The 7,596-nt window shown below is 62.8% G+C and overlaps 1 protein-coding gene across 1 annotated transcript in view; it reads left to right on the top strand.

Annotated features, from left to right (window-relative positions):
* Positions 1-7,596, top strand: part of RAP1GAP (RAP1 GTPase activating protein) — a 76,406-nt gene that overhangs the window by 61,592 nt on the left and 7,218 nt on the right. Inside the window, exons 19-26 of the mRNA XM_019512012.1 lie at positions 803-880; positions 2,716-2,825; positions 3,035-3,148; positions 3,620-3,743; positions 3,940-4,042; positions 4,719-4,822; positions 6,292-6,340; positions 6,952-7,588. Of these exons, the coding sequence (XP_019367557.1) occupies positions 803-880; positions 2,716-2,825; positions 3,035-3,148; positions 3,620-3,743; positions 3,940-4,042; positions 4,719-4,822; positions 6,292-6,300 (642 nt within the window). The 3' untranslated portion in view covers positions 6,301-6,340; positions 6,952-7,588. The remainder of the gene's footprint in view (positions 1-802; positions 881-2,715; positions 2,826-3,034; positions 3,149-3,619; positions 3,744-3,939; positions 4,043-4,718; positions 4,823-6,291; positions 6,341-6,951; positions 7,589-7,596) is intronic.

Genomic DNA, 7,596 nt, shown 5'->3' with positions numbered 1-7,596 from the left:
GAACACCCCTGGCTGCGAGCTGAGCCCGTGCCAAGGACGGTGACACTGCTTCTCCGCTCTGGGTCCCACTGACAGCTTCGGCTGAGCCTCCCCCCCAGTTGCACCCATGAGGTCCAGCTCCCCAACTCTGGCCCACAGGAGGAAGGGGTTGGGAGTGCTCACGGATGCCTGCATTAGCTCCATCCCAGTCCCCTCCAGTGCACGGGCACGGGGAGCCGGGTGTTGAAGACTCAGGCCCTTCCCTCTCTGTGCATCGTGTGGATAAAGTTCCCTGGAGGGGTTGCGAGGCCACGCCGGCTCTCGCTGCGGTGCACGCGGCCCCAGGGCTGTCTGGAAGGGACACCAGAAATGCCGTTCCCGATAGGAAGAAAGCAGGGACGGAGCTGCTCGGGACAGCTTCTTCCCCACGCCGTTCCCCCCGTGCCTCTCTGCCTTGCCCTGTCTCACAGCTGTTTTGCCCCCCATGCCCTCTCCATCACCCCAGCAGCGCATGCCCTACCCGCAGCACCTCCCACGGGCTTCCTGTGAAAGCCGGCCCCCGGGGATGCCCCGCACAGGTACAGTATGCCACCCGCGAGTCTGCTGCCTCCCTGCCCCATCCCCAGGCCTGGACAGGGCAGGTCACGCCATGGTGCTATTGATGAAGCCATTGTTACGATGATCAAGCCTTTTGTTTTTGCATGACTCTCTCTTCTTTTTTCTCTCTCTCTCTTTCTCTTTCTCTCCCCCCCCACCTTGTCCATCTCCCCATGCCCCATCTCTCTCGCTTCCTCTCTGCTGCTCTCCTCTATCCGCTTGCCAGTCATTGCTTGTCCCTGGGAAAACGCCAAGTAGGTACGGACGTCGAGGCAGCGCCATAGGGATAGGAACCATAGAAGAGGTTGATGTCTCTCTCTCTCTCAATCTCTCTCTCTTCCCCTCTCTCTCCCCGCTGTCCCCTGCTCTGGAGCTGCCGCTTTGCATGCAGTGGGGGTCTCGGCAGGGAACCGGACCATACTGGGAACACTTTTGCCCGTCCTCTGTCACATGTGGCCTGAGATGGGGCGTTGAAAGCATCGGGGTCCCTTCCACACCTTCACCCCGTTGGCCTGCCCAGCGCTGCCCGGGACCCTTCGAGCACCAGGGCTTTCTGCAAGCCGTGGTCCCATCACGCCCCTGCCATGTTCAGGGCTTGGCTTCACTGCAGAGTCACCTCCGATCCTAGCTCGATTTTGCTCCTGGCACTTGTGGGTCCTCCAGCAACAGCCACAGGGCACCAGGCAGCTGCAGCTGACGTGGCTGCTGCCGTGGCAGCCTCCAGTGCCTTCCCCTTCCCCGTTGTGTGCCCAGAAAGGGCAGGTGGGATCTGCTCGCTGTCGTGCAAAGACCTACAGGGCATCCTCCTGGAGCACGAGCGAGCCGGCACGCAGCCGCTCGGGTGCGATTCCCCGCTAACCCCAGCTCTGCAGCGAGGACAGGCCCCGGAGAGCCCGGCAGTGTGCTGCCGGCATGGCCAGGAGGATGTGCCCTGTGGTGCTCTCGCCGCAGACCGCACCCCCTGCCCCAGTATTCCCAGTATTGTCCCAGCGTGTTCCCAGTATCGTCCTCCTCTGCCATGGCCGGGGGTTCACGTCGAGTCTGTCTGCAAACGGACTCACTGAGAGTCCGCCCGTGCCCCGGCTGGCCTCGCGCCCCCGCCTGCTTGGTGCATTCAGATCTGCATGAGAGCGGTGACCCCAGACTGGCTCCCACCCCCCTCCTGCCTTGGCTCCCACTCCCGCCCCCCGGAGAGTCGCCAGCACTGAAGCTTGATCCCTCGGGGCGCAGCACGGGTGGCCCCGTCCTCTTTGCTCGGTGCGCTCCTGAGCTGACTGGTAGCCAGGCCAGTGGTTAGAGCCAGGGCCGGACTCCCCGGTGCTGCTCCCGGCTGTGCCGTGCGGTCGGAGAGCAGGGAGGCACCGCAGCCGCCTCCTCCGTAGAGCAGGGCCTTTCTCCCTGGGAGGTCCTGGGGCAGGGGTGCCGCAGCCCCACATCGGGTTTGCAAAGGGCTCTGGCTGTGTTGGAGCAGCTCCACTGCCCTAGCCAGACCCCAGAGCTACCAGCACCTCCTCCCGGGGCCTGACCCCCTTCCTGCTGCACCTCCACCCTTGCGGATGGCAGGTTCCTGGCCTGAGGCCACGTCCTCCAAGATGCCACGTGTCCTTCACGCACATTGGGCCAAGAAGCTGTCCAGTGCCCATCACGCCTCTCCCAGCCCAGCCTGCACCCCTCGCGATGCCATGCTATAGGGCGGGGGGAGCCCTGCCCCAGGGCACAGCCATGCTCCCATGCAGACAGGGCAAAACCGTGGCCGTGCTCCCCCCACCTTCCCAAGCGCTGATCTCAGCCGCACCAGTAGAAATGGGGGCTTTAGGTGGGTGCTTACTGGAACAGACGTGCCCAGAGCTGGCTGCATCTCATGCTGGCACCTGGGCACTGGATGCCCTGATTAGGCAGGCACCACGGGTCCCGGTGCAAATGCCCCAGGGGACCTGCATAGTCACCGGTGGCCTGTCTCCAGGATCCAGACCTGTTTGTCCTTGCTCCCAACCTGGTTTACCCACCCCGGAGCGCGGGCCCCTGTACGTCTGCGTGCACGTGTGTGCGGACCGCGGTGGGGGTCCTCTGGAAGCCCTGCCGGCGGGCAGTCCCAGCCGTCAGCGGGGCTCTCTTACCGATGAGACGACTGTCTTCCAGTCACTGATCGTTCCCGGGAAGAGCCCGACCCGGAAGAAATCGGGGCCCTTCGGCTCCCGGAGAAGCAGCGCCATCGGCATTGAGAACATCCAGGAGGTGCAGGAGAAGAGGTGGGTGGAGGCAGGGGCACGCTGGCTTATTGGAGCAGGTGAAGGATGTGGGGAAAATGGGGGCGATGGGAGCAGCTGTGCCGCGTGCCGGCTGCGAGATGGAGCAGCGCTGAAACCAGGTGGAGATGCAGTGCCGGCAGCTCCAGGCGGGAGAGGGCTCCCCAGCCTGATTACTAGCATCTCCCCCCGGGGCCATTTGTGCCTCGCAGGGAGAGCCCAACAGGGACCCAGAAGACCCCGGACAGCGGCCACGTCTCCCAGGAGCCTAAATCCGAGGACTCGTCTAACCAGAGCTCCCCGGAGATGCCCACCACCAAGAACAGGTGGGTTCCCCCGGGCATGGAGGGACGCAGGCCGGGCATCGAGGCGAAGGGGAGCTGGCCCCTTTAGGTGGCCTTTGCAGGAGGACAGGGACCTGTGTGACATTGGCCAGGGCCAGAGACCCTGGGAACAGGCCTCCTGGCTCCCGGATGCCACCCGTGACCCTGCAGCCTTTGAAAAACCAGAAACCCCCCGATCGAAGCGTTCTCATGCCGCAAGCTGGCCGCAGGCCTCTGCCCTGCAAAGCTGGCCCTGGGGCAGCTGGCATTTCTTTTGGTGACCAGTGCAAAGGTGCAAGGAGCCCTGAAATGGCCCATCTGCACCTCTCTGGGGAGTGGGCTGATCTCCTCGCCAAGGGCAGCTTTTCTGGACCGCACAAGGTCTCTGGGGTGGGGAGCAGCGGTCAGAAGAGCCCTGCCGCGTGGTGTGTGCCCGGGCAGGGGCGGTGGCGCCTAACCGCTGCGTCTCTCCAGGGTGGAGGCCCTCGCTCAAAAGCCCGATGCGCTGCGGGATTTCTCCCGCTCCTCGTCCAGCGCCAGCAGCTTCGGCAGCGTGGTGGAGGAGAACGAGGGCGGCATTGACGACGACACTGGCATGGTAATAGCCCCTGGGTGCAGGGGAGGCGGCTTCTCCCCCAGCTTGGGGCACAGCCCCTACCGAACAGTGCTGACTGGGTCCCATCGGGCCTCGCCACGGCTGCGGGCATTGGGGAGGGAGTCTCCCAGCCCCCACCCACAGCGCTCCAGTCAGGGGGCATTTCCCTCACCCCCCTGCCCCCCGTTGCGTGCCGCAGGAAAGCCAGTCCTCCTCGGGGACCCCGCACAAGCGAGACTCCTTCATCTACAGCACCTGGCTGGATGACAGCCTCAGCACCGCCAGCGGGGGCAGCTCTCCAGGTACTGGCGCGGTGCGGCGCGGCGCGGCACAGCATCGGGGCGCCAGCCCGGCTCCGAGCCAGCTCCCAGCAGGGGCAGGCCCTGCACTGGGGGACACGGGGTCTCCTCCACTCACACCCATCCCCTTTCCCTGTCCCATCTGCTTTCTGCTCCTGTGATCTGCTGCTCTTTTTTCTGCTCCCTGCCCTCTCTGCTGCTATGTTGCCTCTCCTCTCCCTGGTTAGCCGTGTGCCAACACGGTGTCTGCTTCTGGCCACCTCTGCTGCAGAGCATTTGCCACCAGGCCCCATGCTAATTGTGGCTGGCTCAGCACCCCCAGGGGCACGGCGGTCAGGCTGGCACTGAGCCCGCAGCATCCCCTAGCCACAACGGGCCCGATCCTGCTCCACCGATCGGGTACTGTTGCGTGATCCTATTGCAGCCCGCTTGAGTCCGAGAAGCTGTTAAAGCCCAGGGTGGGTGAGACCTCCTTGCAGCTTTCTGGACGATAACAACATGATGCCCTAGTGCATTTTCAGCGACGCGTGTTGTGGGGAGGGCTGAGAATCAGGCCCTCAGCAACATGCACGTCTCTGTTACCCACTCGCCTCTGCATAGCGTTAAGCGTCTCACCCTGCCGGGAGCACTCATCTCCTCCCATCTCACATCTGTGTCTCTCTCCCCCCTTCGCTTTCAGGCCCCTCTCGGTCTCCTCAGCCAGACGCCAGAAAATCTGGGGACCCGGCTTGTCCAGAGATCAAAATCGAGCTGGAGAGGTCGGAGCGGCACACACCCCACCTGGTGAGAGCACTGCGGCCGGAGAAAGAGGGGAAGAGTGCGCAGGGCGCCCAGCAGAGACAGCCGGGGATGTATACGTGCATCAGGCCCCCAGCTGAGGAGTGCCATGAGCTCAGCAGGATGTGGGGGGGATTGTGGAGGGGCCTCGGAGGAGCAGGCTGCTGGGCCTCTGCATGGAGCAGGAGACGCGGTCTCTGCCCCCAGGCGCTGTGGTTTGTATTAGGTTTGCAGGAGAGAAGCAGCAGGAATTCCACCCCCCAAACACACACACAAACACACACGTAAACAGATGCCCGTGCACCCACACACGTACATAAATGCATGAATGTACACATGCACACATACATGCATATACACATGCGCAGACACATGCATGCACAGACACGGATGCACGCACATATACGCAGGCACAGACACGGATGCATGTACACATACACGCATGCACATACACATACACGTGTGCACACACCCATGCGTGCACACAAATGCGTGCACACACGCACATACACATAGAAGTGTACACAGATGCATGCACACACACACATTCATGTACATGTACACGGGCACATGCGCACACCCATACAGGGCTCTGCAGGACAGAGTATCTCATGAGCTGTATCAGAAATCCCAGCCCTAGGGCAGTGGTTTGCCTCTCGCTCACTTCGCAGACAAGCCCAGCGCTTGTTAAAATTTTCCAAGCTGTCGATATTCCAGCCTTGAATTCCACTGATGTGTCGGCTAAAGGAGTGTGAGCACGAGGCTGCGCGGACAGGAAGCCTTTCCAAACGCCTCGCCCCGACCCGTAGCAGTAACGGAGGTTTGGGCTCACTGTCAGAACAGTGCCAGATTTTTTTGGCTCATCTCAAAATGTTTCCGCGTTTTGGTGATGTCCAAAATAGCGTCACTGTGACCCAGGTTGAAACGTTGCATTTTGGAGTGAATTAAGGGTGTTTTGTTTTTAATCATGTGGAAGGACATGTGCAAACAAAAAGCTGTTCTGGATCTAGTCGCCGCTTGTTTTGTAACACGAGGGGCTCAGTGAAGCCTGGACGAGCTGTACGAGCTGGTTGGGTGTTGCCCCGGTGCATTATCCTGGCCCTGAAGCTAGTTCGGTCTGAAATATTTTGCTCGAAGTCTCATGCTGCCTTGGCCAGCAGTTCTGGGCATGGGGGCAAGGATGAGCAGCAGGAGACAGTTGGCCCCATGGGCGTCAGGCCCTGCTTTCTGTACAAATATCAGGGCGACCTGGATAGACAGGGTTGCTATGGTCCCTGTAACACAGGTGCAGGGTGGCACCGAGCTAAACCCTCTGACCTTGTGCTGGGACGTGCAGTGTCCAGCCTCCTCGTCTCCGTCCCTGCCCGGTTCCTGCTGGAGGGAGGGGAGGAGCGGGCGTGGAGTGTGTGTCCCTGATGTCGTGGCTCCCTCTGGCTCCAATTAATGTCCTCCTCTTTGTGTGTCTGTCTGTGCAGAGCTGCTAGCCCTCCCTCCCCGGCCTCCGCGGATGCGCGCTCCTGCCAGGTCAGCACCGCCTCGCTTCTGCCTGCTTCCCCCTCTTGGATCCAGGGCTGGGCACATTGGGCAGACGCACCTGGCCGCAGCAGCCTGCCAGGGAGGTGCTGACTGCCATGGGGCATGCACCGTGCGTCCCTCAGCCCTCCGCGAGTGGGGTCACCGCACCACGTCCCTAGCCAGGGCTCGTACGCCCCAAATCGCTCCAACCTCACCCTGTGGGCATCTGCAGAGCCGGGCTGGCTCACAGCCAGAGCCCAGCTGGTTTTGCCCTTGTCCCTGGATGTGCCCAGAACATGACAGCCTCACCTCTCCTCCCGGGCCCCTGGCATTAGGCACCGGGCCCCTTGCCCTGCCCAGCACCGTGCAGCCTGCCCGAGCGGGTCCCTGCCAGTGCAAGGGCCAAGGACTGCCTAGACCAGGCCATACAGCATTTGTTTCTGCTTGTTGCCCTCCCTCCCTTTCTGCCCAGTAGCCCCAGTCCCGTGTCTCCCCACCCCAGCCCTGCCCTGTCTGTTCTCGGCCCTGGCTCAAAGGCGATGGAGTTGCAGGGGTGTTGGGGGACAGCTCTCTCGTGGTCCAGCCCAGCCGCCTCCTGACCCACTCCCCTTCTCCCGCAGCACCCACAGAAGAAGCACAAGCTGAAGGACTTGCGGAGGGTCCCGCTCTTTGTCACAGCAGACAGCCTCTGCCCCATCGCCAAAGCCAGCCTGCCGAAGCCTGCGTCCTAGACGGCTAGACCCACACTCCTGCCTGCCTTCCCGCTTCCAGGCTGGACAGCAGCTTCCCTGCGGCGCGGAGAGCCTGGGAGCAGCGACGACGTGTGAGAGGCACCCGCCACCGCTCTCCTGCTCCTGAAGCTGCTGCAAGACCTTAGAAGAGGGTGGCAAAGACCCCGCTCCTCTCCTGCCCCATGACGGCCACCCATCGTGCTCCCAACCCCGTCGCCAGCCCCCCGCCGGGTCCGATCGCTGCAAGTTGCCGACGGGACTTGCAAACGAAGCCGGACGCATCTTGCCCCTCCAGCTCTCGCCTGCTGAACCGTGATGTGCCCCGCAGAGCTCTGGCACGGCCAGTCCTCGGAGGAGCCCTGCCAGCAAGAAAGCCACGGGCACCCAGGTGCCCGCAACCACCAGGTGACGCGGGACGGTAGAGCTGGGGCTCATCCATGGCAGGACAATCCCCCCGGGCAGCTAGATCCAGCCTCCTCTAGGCGCCACCTCCTCTGGGTGAGCTCTGCTCCCATCCCAGCCTCAGGTTAGCTG

Source organism: Gavialis gangeticus, unplaced genomic scaffold (genome assembly GCF_001723915.1).
Source record: "Gavialis gangeticus isolate Ggan-Ray unplaced genomic scaffold, GavGan_comp1, whole genome shotgun sequence".
Taxonomy (NCBI): Eukaryota; Metazoa; Chordata; order Crocodylia; family Gavialidae; genus Gavialis; species Gavialis gangeticus.
The sequence above is the reverse complement of the archived record's forward strand: the minus strand, read 5'-3'. Positions and strand labels throughout refer to the sequence as shown.